The sequence below is a fragment of the Phalacrocorax carbo genome, chromosome 1 (genome assembly GCF_963921805.1).
Source record: "Phalacrocorax carbo chromosome 1, bPhaCar2.1, whole genome shotgun sequence".
In the NCBI taxonomy this organism is placed as follows: Eukaryota; Metazoa; Chordata; class Aves; order Suliformes; family Phalacrocoracidae; genus Phalacrocorax; species Phalacrocorax carbo.
This window is the reverse complement of record NC_087513.1, coordinates 37,837,802-37,861,547: the sequence shown is the minus strand read 5'-3', so window position 1 is coordinate 37,861,547 and position 23,746 is coordinate 37,837,802. Positions and strand designations below refer to the sequence as shown.

At 42.3% G+C, this 23,746-nt stretch overlaps 1 protein-coding gene across 2 annotated transcripts in view; it reads right to left on the bottom strand.

The window, feature by feature from the left end:
• Positions 1-23,746, bottom strand: part of RASSF3 (Ras association domain family member 3) — a 78,583-nt gene that overhangs the window by 4,828 nt on the left and 50,009 nt on the right. For both annotated transcript variants that reach the window (XM_064448683.1, XM_064448673.1), the window contains exon 2: positions 871-978. In XM_064448683.1, coding sequence (XP_064304753.1) covers positions 871-978 — 108 coding nt within the window. The remainder of the gene's footprint in view (positions 1-870; positions 979-23,746) is intronic.

Genomic DNA, 23,746 nt, shown 5'->3' with positions numbered 1-23,746 from the left:
AATAAATGCCAATCTAATCAACATTTCAAATTTTTTATCCAAGTTGCTTCTGCAAGCCAAAATAATAGAATCAGTCCTTGCTGAGCTAGAAAACTTTGGGCGATCTGGGTTTAGGCATAGAAAGTCCTGACCCACATGCAAACAAAATTCTTTTTAGTACATAGTCATACTTGTATGGTTTAGGATATAATGGAATTTCAAGATTTCCATATATATACACCTAGAGGAATACTTAATGTATCAGAAAAATGTGGACAACGCAACAACTGAATAACAGCTTGCTAGGCAGATAGATGTGAATTTTATTCGTATGGTCTGCAGTAGGCTGGGCTGAGTCTTGGATCTAGTCCCCAGTCCTTGGAAGTGGAAAAAAAAAATCTACATGCATTCCGTTGTCTGTATTGTCTGTGTTATGGGGTTGGAGGGAAGAAAGTCTCATGCTGACAGCCTGTATGACTACAAATTAAGTCTCTCATCATAAACATTGCATGTTTTAACTTTTCTCATTGGTTGAGCACCTTTATCAGAGAAATATCTGACAAAAAATTATCTACAAAACAGGATAAATATATCTTCATGTTTACCAGCTGATGGTTTTCATCTGACAAATTTACATCTTCGTGTCAACTGATAGTTTATCTTAAACAGATTTCAAACAACATTTTTTTCTACTAGTTTGTTTCAATCCATAGAGAGATTTCAGATGTGAGATTTAACTTCCAGATCTAAGAAAGAGGCTTTTACAAAGTCAATGAAACAGAGATAGTTTCATATGTAAGATGCTGAGACTAAAATGATTCACAATGCACTACAAAGTCACAGTTCAATTGCTCCTGTTAAAAATTACAGGGAATCCTACGCAAAACTTACCAAGGTCATCTTTAATTTATCAGTAACAGATGAATTATAGCTTTGTATCTTCTCTTTAACTTCTTCTTTACTGAGATAAACATGAGGTTCTCTCTCCTTCTGAACATCCTTCAACAACAGAGACAGCAGTTTTAGAAAATAAGACAATTCTTTTATTACTTTGGCATGGGTGTTCCTAGTCCAAATCTAATTATTGCACAGAGGCTCAACATACAGTAATTGCTATACAGCTAATAGGAAGGATTAACAAGTTAGGAAAATCAAACAGAACACTTAGACCAAATGGAGACAGTTAAACCAACACACCCAAAGATACTTGTGTCCTTTTTTTGCCAACTGTTTTCATTCAAATATTTATCAGCAGTATGTAAAACAGCTCAGCTCTTCTTTTGGCTTCATTTGCTTATGTCAATGCTATGCAATATTGTTAAGAACACAGTTGCAATTTTCATGAAATATTACTTAGGGCACAAATGAATATTTCTAAGCAAGTGGAGAACACATATGAAAACAGCAGCACCTACTAACAAGTAACACCAGCAATCTCCACATGTGCCAACAGCGTGAGAGCATCCCTGCATTCCAGTGCGACAGACAGCATGTTACCCACAGGGTCACTGACTTACTACGTGAACCATCACAAGTAACTCTCCAGCTATATAAAGTTACACCAAATTCATGTTTTTTCCATGGGGAAGGCCCTATTAGATTTTTTTCAACTGCTGCTTTTACAGGCTTGCTACGGATTTTACATGCAGCAATAAAACCAGTCCCTGGAGTTGGATTTTGTCCAAACAAACATTTGTTCCCAATCCGTATTCCTGCAGCAAACTAGCGTTATAAATACACTCCGGCTTCCACCACTGCACAAATGCCATATATAGTATGAAAGAGTTTCAGCTCTCAGCTGTACCAATTTAAGACTTCACTTAGAAAAGGAGAAGCTTTGAAGAAGCTTGCAGCTTTCGGGGTACATCTGAACACAGGAATACATATTCACTGTATGGACAAACCATCAAGTCACAGTGTTCCAATCTGTCATCATAAGCACATCTCAGCGGAGCTTATCCTAGGAAAGGATTTCCCCCGACTTCAGTGGCCAGTCCTGTATCACAGTTTTTTGGACACTGCTCAGCACGCACCTTTGCAGGCACTTCGGTTTGCTCGCCACAACCCCAAGGATGAGCACATCTGGTGTGGACCTGTAAGTTTTCATTTACCATAAAGAATCTGCAGCATTTTTTCTGTCTCCTAATTTTAAACCAGCTAGTTTTAGCTCTTTGGGGCTTAGTTTTGCTTTTCCTATATGGTATTTTACTAAATGACATGCTGGAGTGGACTTTTTATAGCTATGGGTAAAAAGAAAGGTGTGGTCCAAATGGAGAGCTGGAAGCCAGAAGCCTTAAATTCTGATCTGGGCTCAGATAGTGATTTCCTGCATAACACAGGAAAAACTTACCTTTATTTCATAGATCGGGAAACTGAGGCAAAAAGGAACACCAGCCAAATACAGCTCTCCTACTAGCTCCCTAAGCACAACGCTAAGACTGTGTAGCATCTTGTGCAGTTGCCAGACCCCACCTAGTCTATTACAAAATACCAAATTACTAAATGCTTTCAGAATCCAAGTCTCCGTTCTCACTGAGAAATTAAGCTTTCTTGCCCTTCTATTTTTCAACTTCCCCCTCTCCCAAACTGCCATAATATTGACAGATACAGCTTCATCTAAACTTCTCACTTTATCTCCCCAGAGGCCCTTGAAGCTTTGTAGTGTTCTGTTCAGGGGTAAACAGATAGCTATAAAACAAAGCAAGCACAGGGAAAAAAACCCCTAAGTATAACTTTTTCTCTGAAATTGAAGTAAGTGTTACTGCTATTTTCATGCTTGAAGTATCAAAAGCAATGACCCATAGAGTCTGGAAATACAGGCACTCTAAATGTTGACTTCAAATAATGTGGGAGAGGGACGAGCCAACCTCAGCAGTGGATACTGACAGGACAGGGAACAGTCTGCAGTCCTCTGGCCATAAAGGTCTGACAGAGCATTTGCCATCTGTATGACTGATTTCAAGAACCTAAGCTTTAACTTGGAACATATAGCTGCAGACAGGCCCCTTCATGCAAGTATCAGCCAAGACTCATCTCAGAGATGAGCATGTTGTGGAGTTCACACCTCCCCAGTCTGCTAACACTACCGATACTGGACTTCTAATAAAGGGCACCCGTTTCAATATTTATCACTATTCTATTGCTGATGGTTCAAGCAGGTACCTCTTATCTACCCTGTTGGAGCTGGTTAGCATCACGATTACTGAAGTCATACACAACATCCACTAACCAGAAAAGAGGAAAACATGTACCACCTTTCCTATGTTCAACCCTCAACTTTTAATAAAAAAAAACCCCACACCAACAAAAAACCCCACAAACAAAACCCCCAAAATGTGAAGTTCTGTTGGGAGTTAACTCCTCTGCACCTCAAGAGATTTAATTTCACAAAAATTACTTTTAATAACAACAGACAAAGGGAACCTATTGCCTTTAATTGCATAGAGTAAGTTCACAAGGCTGACAGCTAGAAGACAACCCATCTACCTTATATTAAAGAAAGAGAGAGGAAACACTCAGTAAAGAAATCAGTAAGTACAAACAGACAGCTAGAAGTAACTTTCTCCTATTTTCATACAGGAGAGTTTTCACATACATTTCTGTTCGCTGAAGAAGTCACATTTTTCTAGCAAAGTGATAGAAATCTGCTTAGGTTAGGAAAGACACAACCCCATGATGTCACTCTAGACCTGTGGACTGCCATGGAACCAGGCACAGTGAGTGAAACCCAAGCATAGCACCTAAGCAAGCTAATTTCTGCTGGACTTGATCTGTTGATGCCTTGGAGTCAGGTCCACAGTCTGTATTGGAGACGACAGCGCCGAACGCTAAATAGGCTCTTATTGAGCCAAGCGCATTTGCAAGAGTGGGTCTAAGGGCACTGGAACTGATGGGAACAATGGGAAAGAAAGGGGCAGCTGCATGTGTTAGTGACAAGCAAGAGGTAGCAGCTCTATCAGGCTGGTGGTGAGGGGGACAGGCAATCAGCTGATGTTCAGAGAAATGCCAGACTTCTCAGGTGAGGCTCTGCTATGGAGCTGCAGATTACCAGGCATCACCAGGGGAGTCATCGTTCCCTCACGGAGTTAGACATGATTCCCTGCTTGAACATACCACTGAAATTTTTGCCTTATTACATCAGCACTTGAGGCCAGGCAATTTTGGCAAATTCAAATCAGCACACAGAAAACGTAGAGCCCTGCTTATGCCAAAACTGAGATAACCCCCTTCTGTGGCATACCGCCAACAAATGTAGCTGTAACTCATTTTCTAAACAACCAAAGCTTATGACTCAATGAATTTTAATAGCATATAGATTATGCAACACTGTGAACTGAATACAGAATAGGATTAAAACATTAAATAGATCCAAATCTGTTCAAGAAAAATACTATACACCATGTTTATTTCAATCATCATTTTCACTCCAGCCCACCATCCTTGATCAAGACCACAAGACAGTGAACAGCAGAAATTATCAGTCACAAGGAAGGAAATATGACTGAAGGAATCCTAAGCCCAAGATCTTCGTGAATGAATCTGGAGATACTCTCCCACGCCCAAACTACTCCAACAGCACACACATCAGGGCGCATTACTTCAACCAAGCAAACAAACACTCCTCACTAGCTAGGCACCAGTGCCTCCAGAAAGTCATACTGCTGTCACACAAACTGCAGACAATCAATCCCACATGAATGCTGTCAGGAGAAAGCCAACAAAGGAATACCTCAATAAGTGTATTATGAACAAGAAAGCCTCAGCCCAATATGATTCACTGGGTCAGCTGCCCTCAGTGAGTATCATTAAGTAGCATACACAGATTTGAGGCACCTGTGTATTTTAGTTTTCCTAATTATACTTAACCAACATGCAAAGAGAAGCTGACAAGATGGTATATGGTTTTTCTCCCCAACTTTCCTGGAGCTGAATTGCTCTCAGTATACAGTGGTACTTATCTTTTGCCATACAGCTTTGTCTAGCCATGCTTTAAGTTAAAATAAGTCCATCATCTTTGAACAGCATACTGAGGTGGGTGGAGGAAGACTTGGCAAACTCATTTCCCACAATTATCTTATCCTCTTCTATATTTGTCACCTCCCAACAGAGCCCACCAAAGGAAAAGTCCTCTGCTAACTCTGCTTAGGCCCAGCAGATCAAACTCTACTTTGTTATCTCAGCAGCTAAATTTATTACCTGTAGAAGACTTTGAATTATCCAATACAACAGCAGAGTAACAGCAGTAATTAGCTCATCTATACCATGCTTTACAATATATGCTTGTATCACCTTGCTCTGATAAGGCCACCAAGATGTTGAGGCCGCACCTGCTCAGGGTGGGAATACTGGAAAGCCATTACTCCAGCCTCAGGTGTTTTAAACAAAGGAAAAATGGCATTTTAGAGGTGAGGTTTAGATGTTACAGCCAAGTATGTCTATCATCAGTTCTTGTGATAGTTCTGCCTGGTCTGGTGAGAGAAGCCACCAGTCTGTGTCACCTGGTGGCTCACCCAGCCCAGAACAAAAGCTGCTTGTTCCAAGGTGGCCCTCCTGTGCCCCCCAAGCATGCTCTGCAACCCCTGGCACAGCTCCTCAGGGCCAGCACACTGCTGAGGCTTGAGGGGCAGCACGCTCCAGCCAGCCAGATTCACCCCTTGGCCGATTCAGACACAGCTGATTCATCTCCAGCTGCATACCAAACACCCAGTGTGCACACCTCAAAATTTGTATGCTGGGAATTGTGAAACTGCTTTTCTTCAAAAGTTAGGCCTGGTGATGAGTTTCCCAACCACAAATCCTTGTGTGTGTCACAGCAGCAGAATTAAGTAAAGGCGCGGTCAGCAGAGCAGTTCATGCTGTCTTCTTCCATCAGCCAGGACCTAGATGGTGCTGGGCTGAAAAATGGCACTTCTGGGTGCTACTGCTCAAAAAAAGGATTTTTCTCTAAGACAACGCACAAACATTTCCATGTTATTTTCATTTAAGAAAACCCACAACACCCCAACCTTGAGTTAGCTGTGACTCCTCTGTCACTTAGCCAAATGATATGCTCAAGTAATAGCTACCATGTCATCACCCCCCTTCCTCCTCCCATCCCAGTTAAGTGTGTTTTCCTCATCAGAGCTCCTGGTCTCCTTCCATTCCTTGCTTATCAGGTTATCTGCTACTTCCTCAGCCTTGCACAGATGTGAAAGATAAAAACTAATCTCAAGGAGACCACTGAATACATCAGCATCCATATAGATGATATACCTGGCTCCAATACACTATTTCTAGTCCGAGCTATTAACTTCCTTGAAAATCATGCTGTCCTTCCCAACACTTACAGTGTACACCATCGGTGGCCATATGTATTAAAGCCATTCCTAGGTCAACCAAAGCAGCATTTCATTCTCAAATTCCTAAGCAACAGCTGCCAGTGAGAGGGAAGTGAGGCAAGTGCTTTCATTTCCCCAAGGGGAATAGCTAGTCTTTCGTTAGAGCTCATGATGCAATGCCTCTTCACAGTTGAGCTTCCTCTCAACAACAAAAAAAAAGACAGAAAATTATTTTTTCCTTTATCACCTCCACCCCCCATGCATATCTCATTTATTGTACTGCAGATGTTCAGAGAAGCGGGACTCTCTAACATTTACGCACAGCGCAAAGCCCCCCCGAGACTAGTTCAGCATGAATCCTCAAGGAACACAAAACTGCACGGATTACAATTAAAGTGAACTGCAAATCACACTGTAGTCCCCAAAAAGAATCACATCACATCTGGGACTTCCATAAAGACCAGGTCCCACGGTTACTGCCAAACCCTAGTCCTGCATGCTGTAAGAAAGTGCTAAGCTCAACAGTTAGTGAGCTGCTATGGGATGAGGCTGAGAAAAAGTTCCACAAAGAAAACCCCAAAACCCTGAAGCTCATTTCCTCAGGATCCTTGCCTTGAGACAGAGGCGTGGCTTCCCCAGACTGCTCCTATAGGCTTTTATTTACAGAAGAATAAGAGAAAGTCTCTCTTCTGTCTAATCTCCTATTTTCACAAAACTTCTAGAAATTCACATCTGAGGAATAGGGAACCAACTCCTCTTAATATTTCCGCTTGACAGACAAAAGGAAAATAAAATGGACAAAAGGTTAACCTCCCCCAGGAACACATTAAAATATTTTCGTAAGAAATCTAAACCACCAAAGACCTGTGGGAGGTCAAGACAACTTTTAAGCCATGTCAGTTCCTATCCCCTGCCTTCACACTTCATATTAATCCCACACCTGTAGTGACCCTTGATTCATTCAGATGAATGAAGATGCCCTGATCTTGCTGTAAGTTACGGCCAGGAATCATTTTTGAAATAAAGCACTGAAGCTTTGACAAATCAGAAAAGCAGCCTAATCTACATTAAGAAAAACAAAAAAATTTAAGTCTCGTTTAAGTCATAAAAATTGCAGCTAATGCATCCTATTTACATCATGTTTGCATTAAAGAAAGGATTTAACTAACAGTGCTATTGCACTACAAAAAAGCCTAGTAGAGAATAGAAGAAAGAACACAGAAAAAGGGCCTTCTGATCTCAGTTGCTGCTACTTCTACAAGCAAGAATGCTCTTTCCTACAGCCTGCCAGCATCCCCACAGGAAAAGAAATTGAAGCCTTGCAATTAAATTACTTTGAAACAAACATCTTGCTTCTTCCTCATCCTAACTCTCCTGAAAGCAGAGCAGCTTTGCCAGCTACAGCAATTCCTCCTTCCATCCCGGTGCCCGCACTCAGAATGTGCGCTCTTCCTTTATTTGAAAGCCTGAGGATCACCAGGGTGAGCTACTGGTCACGCCCATCCCCAAATGGTCAGACACACCAGTAGCCAGAAAGGATAGAAAGACCAAATGGGGGCAAGGAGGCGTATTAGCATCCAAGCAGCTCCAAGAATTGTACCTTCTCATGTAGCTGCACCTTGAAATGTTTGCGTCCTCCTGAATGGGGTGAGTCTGCTCTCTGGGTCAGGGAAAGGGGAATTTTCTGACAGGATGGATGAGGGCAGAATAATCTCTGTATCCTCTTTAGTACCTTTTGCTTCCTGCACTCCACATGAGCCAGTTCCCACCCCGTCAGTGGCACACAGGGCAAGAAAGCAGCCTCTTTTAAAAAAAAAAAAAAAAAAAAACACACAAAAAACCCACTTTGTTTCTCTAAGCAGGTTTGGCTGACCTGAGCCTTTAACAATTATCCTGACAGTCAGGGCAAGTTCAAGAACAGCCTGCACCGCGCCCTCCTGAGGTAGCAAGAGAAGTGGTGCCCTCCCAGGCCAGGTGTATGGTGCATCCAGCCTGGTGTGCCACCTCCAACAGCGGCAGAAATAAAGGCTATTTTGAGTGAGCACGTGAGCCTTTTCTGCAGCCTCTCTGCTGGCATCCATGAGTGTGGTAGCAGGAATTTAGAGGGCACCTCCCTCCCAAGTCTGTTTTGTGTCCATTTATGGACCTGGTGATTATGCATGCACATAAACCCTTTCTGAACCTGCCGATATAGCCCATCTCCACACCTCCTGTGGCAGCAAGTTCCAGAAATTCATGACTGCAGTGTGAAAAAGTACTGCCATCTGCTTTAAGCTGATCTTCTATTAACGCAGAAGATAATGTATTTAATGGAAGTTAAGTGCCCCTTAATCATAACATGGCCAGACCTGAGCTTCATAGTTCAGCTTATCCGTCACCTTTGATTTTGTAAAGGAGGATCATGGGCCTCCTTTTTCCTTCTCCAAAATGAGGAGAGCCCATGCCTCCTTAGTCTTTCTTAAGGTAGCTGCTCCATCCTCTCAATCATTTTAGAGAAGGGCAACTAACTACAGTGTGCCCTTCCTGAGACATGATGACCAGAGCTGCAGGCAGGACTCACGACATAGGTACACCGAAGCATAGGTGCTCTTTGCTTATTCATTTGTACACTACAGGTCTGTGAAAAATCTTTACCTAAGATACCAGTGATGCAATGCGGTCCCTCTTCCAGGGCACTCCCACAGTGGTTGAAGAAATCCCCATGCAACTATCACAGCTTATAATTTTAGCATAATTTTAAAAGGTATGGGTAACTCCAGTTTGTAAGTAAATACCTGTTCCTTTCAGCCTATTTGCAGTTTTTCCCCAAACACCATCACACTGTGTGGCTTGGCATGAAAGCACTGAATGGCAAAGGGCACAGCAAAGCATCATGGCTCTTGTCTGACCTCACTAATGTAAAAGCTCATGTGTTTATATGGTGAATATTTTTATGTAGTAGAGAAACAAACTGAGAACTCTAGCTTCCCTTTATTCCTTTTAACAAATTGTTTTATTTCAAACAGAGGCAATATAAAAACAGTTAATGTTCAGGCGTTATGAAAGGAAGGCTAGAAAAAGAAATCTAGTTGCTGGTGACATTAACATTGCTGCTTAAGTTTCATTTAAGTTTATCATGACCTCACCTCTGAAAACCCCTAGTTACAGACCCTGTCATACCCTATATGGCTGTACTTCAACTACTGGCATGCAACCCAGTTTTAAAAAGCCAGTCATCTGTTTAAAGTGAAAACCAACTGTATGAAGAATAGTATCTGAGGCTTGGCATTAGATTCTGTCCCCAAAGACACAGGTTTTATGCAGATTAGTACTTCCCCTCCCCCCCCCCCCCCATTATGACACAGGTTTTATGCAGATTAGTACTTCCCCTCCCCCCCCCATTATGACACATTTCTAAAGCAATACATTAAATAATTTAAGAAAAATTTCACAGTTGCTTCAGTGTTGCATATTTCAGTAAAACTAAATGTAAAAAAATATCAAAAGCAGTAAATAACCTCCTTCAGGTCTCCTCTACAGAAAATGTGCGAGTTTTGACTGCTGGCTATTTAAGCAGATAAACAGTTTAATGAAGCAAAATGGATTACCAGCCTCTGTGACCTGTAAAACAAAGTCTAGGTTTAAGCAGACAGTTAGGAAACAAGTTTATACAAGATATCATATAGAAAACTAATTAGCATATCTTGGAAATAAGGTTAAGTATGGTCTGGAACCTGAGCTATTGACACAGTTAGCAATCAGACAATTAAGTAATACTAGGACCCTGGGTCATTACACCACAGTATTTGCATGTGACCCTGCAGTGCAATAATCCAACACGCTCCATCTAACAGAAGGCAGGAGGAGGTTGCTTGCTACGACAGCTCCCCAGGTCTTCAAATGCAGCTATTTACGTTTTACATTAAAATTGGCATTGGAAACCAACCAGCCATTCCTGGGGAAGCATGGTGCAGGATGAGCAAGCCCCATGCCAGGCCAAGGTGTGCAGTCTTCTCCCTGTGCTACTGCCAGCACTTCTCAAGTCTGAGGCCAACTCAGTCATGGGCCTTGTCTCAGCAGAAGCTGGGTGATGTGCTGGCTTTCACCACGTGTGTCAAACACCATTTTATCTTTACAGAAACATTGCCTTCCCAGGTTTGGCTGGAGTGTTCAAAGATTGTGTCATCAAATTATTTTTTAAGCCTTCTGACAAAACCTGCCTGTAACGAGACAATGCAATAACTTCCTAACAAGGCCCAGCTTCAGGGCCGGGGTTAGACGGAAATGGTAAGCCAGCACATAGTCATGGTCCCACCAACCAAGTAATTTTTTTTCAGATTTATTCTACTTGACAGCAAAAGAAAAAACCCAAGCCTCTTAAAAGTTGCACAGTAACAATTCCCATCTAGGAAACACCATGTAACATACATTGGCTCTTCAGATACAGCACAACCCTGACAGCTTTTCCCTTACCATGGACACTACAATGACAACAATGTTGTTCAAAAAAGATGCACGGTCTTCTCAAGCAAATACTCACGGTGGGGGAAGTTCCTTGTTTGAGGAACATACAGTTCCCTAAAAAATTCAAGAAGTTAGTGTTACTGTCTCTCTCGGTCAACCTGGTGCTGACCTCATATTTGAAACTCTTCTGAAGAGAAAAGCCCCTCCTCTTCCACACGCGCATCTCAAAACCCCACAAAGTTTAGGAAGTACAACTATTTGTTTTGCAAATAAAATCTGCATTTTAAATGCCTCAAAAGGCCATAACAATACCTTGGGGGAGGGAGAGGGGATGGGGGGGGACATTAAATGTTGTAAGCAGCCACTGGTGTCTTTAGTACAGTACACACCCTTGAACCAGTGAAGTATGATTGTATTCAACATACTAAGATCATAAAAACACCACATGCATTTACAGTCAGCTGACATAACTTCTGCTTTATATACATGCACATCAAATGTAAAGAGCTAAAAACCAACTCCAGCTAAAACCTAGTGAAGTTTCTAGTGACTGCAGTTCTGCTTCAACAAGGCAAGTTGGGTTTTCATGAAACAAGCCCATAGGAAATATTTTTAAACCAACACTACCTCTCTCACTGCACTTTGTGTAATTAAACACTCTGCACAGTTTCCACAGAAATATTAAAAAAGGAACCAGCCTCCTCAAAGAGGCATCCAAATTCGGTATTTCACATAGTGCAGACAAAAGGAGGCACCCTTGCAGTCCAGCCTGCGTGAAAGTTCTCTTTTATGCTCCAGAAAATTTGTATCACCTGGCTCATTAACAGCCAATACTGTAACGCATTACTGCACCCTCCTTTACAGCCTTTGTATTACCATGTTTTATTAAAAATAAGGTAGTATCCAAAAGACATTTCTGAAGCAGCATGCTACCGTCATTGGCTTTACCTACTACTGCCAGATCTGATCTGTGAAAAAAGCTCAGCTCAGTATTTCGGGAAAGAAAAAAGGAGAGAGGGCAAACTAGGCGACCACCTCAGCACGTAAGTTTACATCGACCTTAATGATAGGGTTTTGCCTCTCTTTTATAACCCCAGCCTTAAGAGGTCAAGTGCTGAAAAACAAATACCTGAACTCTTTAGTCAATTATCTACCTTCAAGGCTGCAGCAAACAGGAATTTTTTGGTTCTTTTCCCCCCCTTCATTCATTTTTACCAGAGTTCTAGTTTGAACTTACTAAAGCTTCAGAGCTCAGATTTGACTACTGTTCTAGTTAGAAGGAATATAGAGGGGGAAAAAAAAAATGCTTGAACCAGTCTTGGATCCAGCTGTGCTGCAACTCCTTTGTTTAAGTTATTCTCCTCATCTTGCAGATGGTGAATGCAGTTGAGGGGCTTAGATGAGGAGAAACTGGCAAAGGCGGTGGGCTGCTGGACAGTAGCCATCCCACCCCATGCCACCACCCACAGAAGTTCATGTCCCAGGCAACCTCAAGCTCATGCTGGTAAGGTAGGTACTTGACCCTCGGATCTCTGCATAGCGAGGAAACCAACCACTTGGTTCAGCCTTGAATAAACTCATCAGCATGGGAATGATAACCTACTTCATGAGGAGTTGTAATCCATTGTTTTTCTACACCCTGTTTTTATTACTCACACATACATGGAAACAGGCTACCAAGCACTTCAGCTGTGAGCAGAGTGGGACTGACACCGGGACAAGTTTCTTCAAAACCCATATGTTTTCTAAAACGACAGACAGCACACACTACTACCATTACGAAAATGGAAAACTGCCACCAACTTACTTGACTCAACCCTTTTTAAAAAAAAAAAAAAACCCCAAACAGAAAAATCCCACACTTCCTGCCTAGTTTCAGTATGAATTTGTTTTCCGGATTGTACACACACATATTTATCTCTCACAAATGAAACCAGATGCCTCAAGCTGTAGACACCCATGCTGGGACAATTTAAAAGATTACTCCTCTGCTAAATGCTACTGCTGCCTCAGAAATCAGTGTCAGCTGTCACAGTCCTCACCCCATAACAGACCCACTACCAGGCTGCAGATGACTTCCCAAATCCAGGAGGCTCCCTTCTTATTTAGGATGAACATGGTTTTTTTTTTCCTTTTTACAGGTGAAAAAGAACAGAATAAACAAGTTAAAACAAAAAGCCCACTTCCCTTTGCTAGTTCGTTTTCATTTTTGTACAGGTTTAAGAGAGGCCACAGATTATATAAACAACCATTAAACAAATCTGCAGCATAAGAGAGCTACAGTGCAGTAAATACTTTGCCGCACAGGTCCCAACTTACCCAAACACTGTGCTAGCCTGGTGCCAGGTATCAGCAGCCAGTTTGCACCACTGACACCTCCAGTGGTGACATGGGCGTGTTGCTCCTTCCCGATCAACATACGCTTTCTGTCTCAGGGCAGACAATTCAGTAATAGTGAGTCACTCCAGAATTATAGGGCAATTGTTACAACCAGACATTATTTTTTTTTATTACATCAGTAGAAGAGTGGGGTGATACCAGCACTACTAAGATCAACTGGTATATTGCTCTAGTAATCTAATACTAGGTACCAGTGCTACTTGGATCAGCTGGCAGGACACAGTGGAGAGAGGAGAACAGAGTAGGAGGTCACGAGTAGACTTTCAAGGGAGGTGTGAACAGAAGACTTTAGACCATGGTTAATGAATATACCACTGGAAAAGCTGGACAAACTTTTCTTCTGAGGAAAGGTCAGGGGAACAGCAATTAGGCTGCACTGGAGAACACAGCTTGCTTGCTTACAACCGGATGCTATGGCCCGACTCCAAACACAAGTTATTTTGCCATGCTGGAGAGTGGCCACCAGGAAACCAGAGAAGGGGGGGAAAAAGATTACATGCTTTGTTCTTAAGCAGCGAACAGGAGAATGTGTTGATTTTATAACAAAAAGTTCAAAAGTTGTCTTTTTTTTTCCAAACAGCTATTTCCCTGCTTTTATGGGCAGGATGTTACGGGCACAAGGAAACACTGCTGCTACTCCACCTTTCCTTACACCCAACTTCTGCTTCAGGAAATATAATTACGAAGCTCATGAAGGCATGAGATCTGTTAGAGCTGATATGCAGCTCAGGTGGAAGGAGGCGGCCTACTAGAATTTTCCATAAAAAACCCACCCTTGTTTAATATTAAGGAGATTAGGGAGAGTTGGTACCCACTGCACCCTCTGAAAAAAACAGGACACATGAAAAAGGACACCTTATGGACAAGCATGGAATAAGCTGAAAAACAGAATCAACGCTTCCTCAGGTAAACAAATTATGCAAAGCAAAACCACTAATTAATTGCCTGTTAATAGAAGTCCCTGAAATATTTCTGTTAATGTTTCCTGTCCTTTAGCAGAGTATACCATGAATCTTAATATGTAATTCACATTTTAGGGGGCAAAATAAAGCCAGCAACCTGATACCAACTCCATTTTGACAGAGGATCAAGAGTAAAGTTTAAAAGAAACAAAAATACACCATACAAAATACAAAAATACAAACCATCACCCAACAGGAAACAGTGTTTACCTATGCCTGCAAACTTAAAGTTATTAAGTTACTAAATTATACCACTAACTTGTCTTAGAAGTTTCAGTCTCAGGAGTCATTCTTCACATATAAAATACAAACATGCACACATAAAACAATAGAGTCAAGAGGAATCTCTTCAAGAGCTGGAAGAAATAAGAACCCGTCTGGAATTTCTGACCAACACAAAAGCATTGGTCATGTAAACAGACCAGCGGGTTCACAACCACTTGTCCACTGAGCACATATGACACAGGTCCATTAACAAGACTTCTTTAACTGCAGACTTGTCACATGCAAAGGACCTCAGCTTTACATACCTCAGCCAAACCTGTAACAAATTAAACAGCTGCTTCTTCTGTTCCAAACCTGTGCAGGCAATGGAGCCAGAACACTGAAATTCAAACCAAATTTCTATCAGTAGCTCCTTTGTGTAACCTGATTACAAAAACTCTGCAAATCAACAAATATCATAGGTTCGTGTAAAAAACTTTTCTGTAATACCTGGTTGCACGGGGTAGGGCAGGGGAGAGGAACACACTGTTGTTTCCTACTCAGTGTGCTGGCCAGGCAATACCACATTATAATGCAAGACACAAAGAGCAGACCTGCAAACTACAGACAAGAGAATAGTGCAGAGAAGATATTCAGTTTCCTATTTTTTCAAAGCATTCATTTAGTATCCAAACAATTTCTGTCTCACAAACTCGTATTATGAATGCCGAAAATCACAGTAACAGTGAAAAGTGTCACCTTTACACATAAACTACAAGGCATCCCTGAGCCTAAGGGAGTTCTCTCAAGATGGTAGAGCCTGGCCCTTGATTCTTAGGGCCATTCATTAGTAAGTCCTAATGAAATCAGTAGAGCTATTCATGCAGTCATTTATTAAAGAAATTAGTTAGCACATATTAATGAAAATCAGTGTATTTACTTACGCAGGCTCTATAAGCTGCCAAGGTGACACACCTGATGCCCATATGTGCACACACAGAGGAAAGATACGTTTTTAGGAAAAATAACATGGAAACAAAGTGTGGAAACACAGGGACTTAAAGGGAGCTTACTATGTGCTTTTAATCAAATGGGTTTTATGATGCAAAGTGGGAAGAAGCCAGCCGCACTGGCTGTAGTATTATAAAATCAGCATTTCAGAAAGAGAGCAGAGGCAATCTAAACAAGGAAACTACAAAGGATGCAACTGATCCTAAGAAAAGATAATGCTGCAGGGTTTACAACTTGAGATGCCACCACACCTCCCAGTTTTGCTTCAGTAAGCTGTATTTTGTCTGTAATTTCTCCATCTAGTATTCTTACTGATTTACATTACTGGAAAATTAACAAGAGCTCCAAACATCTTACAGGCTTAACCAGACTAGGGAATACCACACTTCTAGTAAGTCATAAGAAGCTTAGTCCTATCCTAAGGAAAGACACTGATCAAAACCAACAACATCTTGATGTTACTGGTCACATAAGGAGAGCACGCTCTCCCCTCTTTGTACTCCTAAGCAGTTTTACACAGCCACATTATTATACTAGAAATGAAGCATACCTGCTTCCTCCCACACGGACACATGGCATTTCAGGTCCTACAGCCCATACGTAGGACAGCCAAGGTGCCTGCTCTGGGACGTGTGTTCCCACAACACCCTCTGCGCCCGATGGAGGGACAGGCACTGTGCAGACCCTGCACTGCGGTCCCCTCCTACCACTGGCATCCCAGCTCCGTGCCCCAAGCCACAAAGGATGAAGCTGGGCAAGAAATATTACCATTTTCCAACAGAATTAACCCTACTGAGTGCCAGTTACAGAGCTGCACTCCTTTCCTGCTCAGCACATCTCAGGGCTTCACTTACCACTGCCATTTGTTTTTCCCACCCACGCAGGACACCTGCACTAAACCTGATTTCATAACACTTTGAAGGCAATTCATGTGCGTGTAAACAGGCAGGCTTAATGTCATCAAGGAGTCATGCTCTTGTTTTATTTAGTTCGGACGTTGCCAATAAAATGGGTAACAATTTTCACCACATAAGTAGATTGTTATATAAATATGTAGCTAATACACAAGAGGTAGATGACCAACTGACTGCTATAACTAGTGATATGCTTGATCTGGTGGGTGGAGGGAGGTTCCCTGCCAGCAGGCACTGGAGTAGCAGCCCTTTGCAGTGTCTTGCCCGCAAACTGGGGGCATCAAACACGCTCCTGTGCATTAGGACCACTAATAACCTGCACTCCCACCCCCTCCCAAATCTCTTTGCAAACTACTACTGGTTAAGAGACTAATTTGCCAGCACAACTGGAGATTCCTGGGAATATTTTGCGAATCAGCTGTAAACAGGTGGTTTAGCAAACCCTTTCTACATTACACATAACAAGGAAACATTATTTCTGCACCCATAACCTCAGCATTCTTGCATTTCGGTTTACAGTAAATCCCATATATCTGTTTAACAGGACACTTTGAAATAGCAAGTTATCACGAATACTGGCAATAGGATACTAGATTTTCACTTTAACTTTTCTAACATTACAAGATCTTCCAGATCTGGCTGCTTCAGTTCAGAAAGGGTGCTCCCACTGAAAGGGCTACCGCCGCCTTCCACTGACAGCTGTGTGCAAAATGTGACCTCTGCCTGCATCCAAAACCTCACCGCTATTTGCTGCCTTGATCCAAGCTGTTTAAATGACTGTGTGCTGCTGGTAGCTCTGGAGTAGAAAGAGCACTGAACAAACCTGATATAGTAAGACTAAAAACTAAGAAGTAACGTAAGAAAGAGAAGCCAAAAGAGGACAGCAATCCTCATTTAGATTTATAAATAGCAGAACACAACTCTCCCCATACCCAGACTTCGAAACTCCCAACATCCAGCTTGCTTATTAGAAACAAGAGCCATCAAAACGCTGCCAAGGGACACCTGGCCCCGTAAGAGGCCTCTCATTTAATGTCTCTGCAGCTGGATAATGGGGAAAGTCAGTATTTTTCACTCCTGCGCTCAAACCAGGAATGAAGAGCCAGTTCAGATTTTTGCCACGAATACACATGTAGTTTTAAGGTGATGTGGTTTAATCTAAGAGTCTTTAATTGTGTGCCTTGGAAGTGAAGTGCTGAGCAAGCGTAGGTTATAAGCCTTACTATGAACTTAAACCTGTTACTTAGTGGTTGTGTTCAAGTACATTTCATTGGAAATAAGCTATAAAAAGGTATTAAAAATGTTTTCAGGAGCCAAATACAGCATGCAACCAAGTGCCAAATTTGCAACAATAATTTGCAAACAGAAGAAAGAACACAGACCATTACTTCTATGGCACACAAGTGGGTATTGACTGGAATGATGGCAGACAGCAACAGCCATTCTTCAGTTGATCACAACTTTGACAAATGTTAAAAAGCCTGAGCCAAGGTTCACAATATTGAGGTGACATTTTTCCCCTCTCAAAACTTCAGCCAAAACTGCTCCGTTGCAGCAGAGGGAGAAGCTGCAGGGAAATGGATGAATTTCTATCATGGACAAACCCACTGAGTGTCTCTGGAGCAGCTGCAACTACAAAGGGAGAGCTGTGGAGTCCAGGAGGACAACAGGGAAGCTATGGGGAAAGGTAGCACAGGCCCAGCAAGGCAGGACAATGTGCTGAGAGGTGTTTAGCAGTGTTTCAGAATTATTGCTCAATTCAAGGGCCATCTACTGCTTAAATAAATGCATCCATCTTTTTGAGCAGCATCATTATACTTGTTCTTATCAATAACCAAATAAAGCCTCAGAACAAACTAATTCATTGATGGTTTATCATCAGTATATTTTTCTCTACACTCACACAGCACTATTTGCCTCACACGCTTGCGATCACAAGCAGTTTTATGTGTTCTGTGGCAATATTTTCATCAAGCAACTGTAACTGTGAGGGTGGGTTTGTAATATTCCTTGCTGCAGAAACTGAAAGGAACCCGGTGAAAGAGGCAGGAACAGCAGGAGGAACCTCTCAAGTTAACTTGGCTTGGCAGGAATGGGTTCCACCCCTGCCCTGGAAAGGAGTTTTAAGTACAAAAATATCCACAGATGATCACTAATGGCGGTTTCTCTCCTTTTAGGGGAGCTGACTTGAGACCTGATAGTAATTAGGATTTGCTGGGTCATGAACATTCACATCTGCAATCAAAGCAAACACATGCAGGATCTGTGTGTTCTCTGCAATGTGAGGTGAATACAGAAGTCTGTCACAGCTGTAGATCTAACCAGATCAGAAGTAGAAGACATTTCTTACTACACAGAGGAGGGAGCAAAGAAGGGCAAAGGATGGGACATGAGACACTGATCTGGATAAAAACACCTGAACAGTTTCATTCCCATGCCTGGCAATACAGCAAGACAGGAGGAGCCAATTCCACCGGATACACCCAAGTGCCGTATTTGAGAAATCCAAGATGCCTGCACAGGGCTGACAGATGTGTCAGAGGGTTAGCAGGATGCCAGCAACCCATCAAGTGGCAACAGGAGACCGGACAGGATACACATCCCACAGTACCCAAAATGACATCAGATACCTCTGGTTTAAGCACCCAAGTCCCAACCCATACGTTGAGTTGGTGGTGAGCTGGATTGCTCTCAGCTCTGCTGCCAGCACTGTCAGTAAGACCCTTGCATTCACACACCTGCATGTAGGCATTTTAGTGCAGAGCCGAGTCCTACCCCAATAACTCAGGCAAGAAGCAGAGTCAAAAAAACCACAGAGAGGTGGGGTAGTTTTTGCAAGGAACAGTCTGTGGAATTCCATGGCACAGGACAGTGGGGATGCTACAAGTTTACATGGGTGCAAAAGTAACTAGATGACTCACAGAAGAAAATAACCTAGATTGCAAATCACAAAAGACTAGAAAAAATGTGCTGGTAAAACACCACTGGGTATTTGTCTTGTTTCTCTATTCTTCCCCTTGCACCTACCATTAGCAACTGCAAGACGGGATACTGGTCTAGCCAGATCTTGCTTTTGACTTCATATGGGTATTCACACATTCCTAATGCTTCAGCATCCACTATGGAATGGAAATACCACCGCTGCACAAGAGAGAAGCAAATAGCGGGTCCCAAACTAAGGCCCAGCTAACCAAAGCAATTGCTAGACAAGACCCGCACAGAGCCTGAGGTGAACAGCTAGAGATCACCCAACCCCAATGGGCTTCTTAAAGCCAGAAACATGAGTAGTGGTGCACTTGCAGATGGGAAGAAGCTGTTGTTAATGTGTTATTATTGGAAGGCACGTTCACAAACATTTGTGAAATATCATAGGGGGGTTAAAAAAAAATCCATGCTGAAATGATTAATTTTTCTTTTAAAGCAAGCTTTGAGTTCCATGCAGGAAATTTTGGCATAAGGCCACGTATTCCACAATAAGGAGAAGGGAAAAGACTCATCAAGGTTAGCACCGTATACTCCATGTGCTGGATGAAGCAGAAAGCCTGTGGGAGGGACGCTGGCAAGCAATAATGTAATTAAAAATTGTAACCTAGCCCAGAGAGACAAGGAAGATAAATAACACTGGCTTTTCCAAATTAGAGACAGTTTGTCTCAGTTATCCAATGTTTTAAAAATAACCAAACTCATACTTCAATGTGGTCATTTATAAAAATTATTTTATTACCTAGAAAGCACAATCCAGAATTAGAGTACCATTGAGCTAGGACTAAAAAAAAAAATTCTGAGGACTATGATAAGACTTTACACTTAAGGGCAGTGAGATGTTTTCAGATGAGAACAGTTACACTTAACTTTACATGACTACGCCCTGGCATATGTGTGTGTGTGCATCCATCTACATCTCTCTCATACCTCAACAAAGAATCTGCTAAACAACTATTTATAAATAGAAAAGAGTTATGATAAACTAAAAGTTGTGGGAGTTGGGCTTGAATGAAAAAAGAACAGATGGAACACTGCAAAAAGTGATGATGTTTTCTCACTTCCCTCCTTATTAAAATAGACTGCAGCATATGTAACTTTTAAACAGACTATTTTCAAGAGCTCCTCTCTTGGGGGAAGTTTATTTCGCTTTTTGCATGAATTATCTTTTAAAGATTTTCTTGTTTTACTGTAAATGTTTTATTTAGTTATTACATTGTTGCTTCCAATGAAACTCTTATAGTAATTGCTTTATTCTCATTACTAATGCTCTCTCCCTCTGTTCCTTCTCAGCACATTAGTGCTTTGTCCAGCCACCACAGATGGGAGCTACCTCAAGCTTAGCAAGACTATAACTTTCTTCCCTCTTCTGTTGGAGTTACATGAACAATTTTCAGGCACAAGTCTTGAATCTTAAGTCAGTGTTTTGCTTTTAAAAAGACCGTCAGCTTATTTCAGAGCTCTATGTGACACCCACAGAGAAAGCAGTAGGACAAGTACTGTGTTGCCGTGTCTGGAGAAAGTGTGGTCAACCCACCACACATACAGAAGACATTTTAGAGAGTAGCTGTTCAGAGGTCTCCGTTGACAAAAAAGAAAAAAAACAGTCTACCAAAGAGACCTCTGCTGTCCCAAAGAAAGCCTGGCACTCCAAATAACAGGACAAGCTCCAATAAAGCCAGCTCTTGTTTCAACCCAAGAGGCAGATATGATATTGTTACAGCTGGCTTTCATTTTGACAGGTCAAGAGAGACCTGCAAATCCTACACACTTATGGCACATGAGGATTAATCTATCCAGCCAAAGCAAAGTGAAAAGCAAGAATTACCCTCTCTGTTTACAACCGTCAAGGAGGACAGAGGCTCATGTTTTTTAAGATATGCCTTTCAATTTCAGCAAGCATTAACAGCCTTCTATAATGGACGAAAAAAAAAGGGGGGGTGGGGAGAACAGGACACAACACACCATTTCTGCCTGAATACAGGTCAAGAAAAAAAACCAAGAAGAATGTGGGAAGTTAAGCTCATAACATACATGGCCTTACCTAAGTAGGGATATCAAATAGAGTGACCTAAAAGAAAAATGGGTTGAACCATCATCCATCTTGCTGCAAAGGATATTAAAAAAAAACCTACATCACACTTAAAAGGATAATAAAGAAAAGTATGAGCAGATAGGGTATCCAGTCAAGAGTTCAAGACTGCATTCAAGTTTCATGGGGTAATTAGATACTGTGTGGAAGCCTATGTAACAGGATGCCCTTCCTGAGCAAACAAAAAAATTATCAGCTGGAAACTAACAGGACAGCTTCTGTGTTCCTGGGTATTGGGAAGACCAAAACGTGGTTTGCAAGGTAATCCTCAGCCAATTCCTCAAACACAGCCTGTGGATAATCAGCAGTTAATCTCCTTCTTGCAAGGCTTTTCCTAACTGAAAAGAATGCTAATGAGAAGTGAATGCAGACCCTACAACATATATTGCACATGTTAAATACATAGAGACCCTGTAAAAATCCCATTTGCTCACTAGTTTACATTTCCCTAGCCTGAGTGATACAGCAGAGTGGCGTGGGTAGAGGCAAAGAGCTATGTCTAATGGAAACTGAAGGTCCTATGGCCTTTCCCTTGAAGCTGCAAAAGAAAACCAAAAACCACCAGGTCAACCTTCCTTTGTTCATTTTCACACTTTTTCCAGAAACTTGCATTGATAAGGAAGCTGGGGGTGGAGGGTGAAAGTTATTTGAAAGCACTATTTGAATAAAAAAAAAAAAAACACAAACACACACCCCTCTCAATCCCACCACCATCTGTTGCAATTTATAGCAGACGTATTTTAAACCATACAATCCTGCGGCATGCTGCCTCTCTCGCTGGCCCCTCTGGTGCAATTCAGAGAATTCTGCCCTGAGTAGCAGGAACACATAGCTACATCCACAGGAATTAGATAAAATGGAAGATACGCATCTTCCTGTATCTCTTAAACTCAGCATTATGCAAGTTCTGCTACTGCTCCAATTTTGACATTTTCCCACAGAAATCCCTAGGGCTGAGGCATGTGTGGGGAGATGATGGAATATTAACTTTTCCTGAACTCAAGTAAGAAAGAGGCTGTGTATCAGGATAGCACTTCCCTGACCTGATGGCAGCTGCTTGGAAGGGCTATGTATGCCACCTGGAGACAGAGTAAACTGAAAAACCACGCCAGTGATGGCAGCTTGAGATAGACATGGACGGGAAATGCCTAACACCTCTCCTCTCCCACAGCAGGAAGGGGAGGGGAAGTCTCTTTGGCAGCTTCCCTGCAGGAGAGGCTTCTCCTGCTGCATCTTGTTTTTACCAGCAAAGCTCTGAAAGACATCTGATAGCCACCTGCAGAGCATTCGGCTCTGCACCCACCTCCTCAGAGAAGATCTGGGGAAGCCAGGAAGCTTACGTGCAGGTAGCTCAATGTATGATGGGGCTGCATTGACACAGTAAGGGAGCCAAGGCTCCTGAAAATATTTCTGGCTGAAAACACAGTGGCCTCCTATGCAGACGATCTGAAAGACACAGACTCCACGAATGTAAGTTAGCTGGATGTCCCAAAAGAGGGTGGGTTAGAAAGAAAGCACAGATTATCATCTGACCTATCCCACAGGGATGAAGACAGAAACATTGGCATTTTGGGGAAGGAAGCAGCTACACAGAGTAAATACTCAGGGCAGCAAGTAACCTGCACAGAGAGCAGGTAAGTAGCTGTTATCTGACAAGGGAAAGGAGTGGCTATAGGAGGTACCAGAGATCAAAGATTCAGCAAGTCGAGCAGGTAGGAGATTAAAGGGCTGTGCTGCAAGACACCCACCCAGCCCAGGCTGAGTCAGTACAACAGCACGGAAAAGACATGGGGGAGCTCAAGCCCTGGTGGAAAAGGGAGTCCCTGCTGTACCCAGGAGATGTGCAAGCAGAAGTCATCACAGGGAGCAAAAAAAAAAATCAGCCAAGGTAGGGCTAGGAAAGAGGAATCAAGAGAAGATACAAGGCAAAGCAAACACAGTCACTGTTCCTACATCACAAGCACTTCCCAGCACCCCAAGCGTCTCAGCATCAGGGTGACCTTCAGACATGCCATGTTAAACAAAACTCTTCTAGCAAAGTCATACCACCACAGCCTCCATGCCCAGAGGAGGAATCACTTTAAAGAAGCAGTCAAGAAGCCATTTATATTGTATCCCAGTATAAATGCCATGTGGTCCAGGACATACGGATACTTCTCCTCAACTCAGGTTAAGGATTTGCTATAGAAGGCCAGAAAATGGAGAATTACACTTCTGACTTCCAGCTCTCCAGAATCTAACCTCATCCCAGGGAAGAGACTGCCTTGGCTTGCAGCTTACCCTGCTGTCTACTTTAGTGTAGCAAATGTGCTTTGATCTCCCTGCAGCAGCTGCCCTCTTCCTGCCCTTCCTGGGCCACTCTCAGAGGGCACAGAAGAAGGTACGCTTTAGCAGCCTAGCCTGCAAAAACATCACTTCAATCCTCCTGTCTTTAAATATACT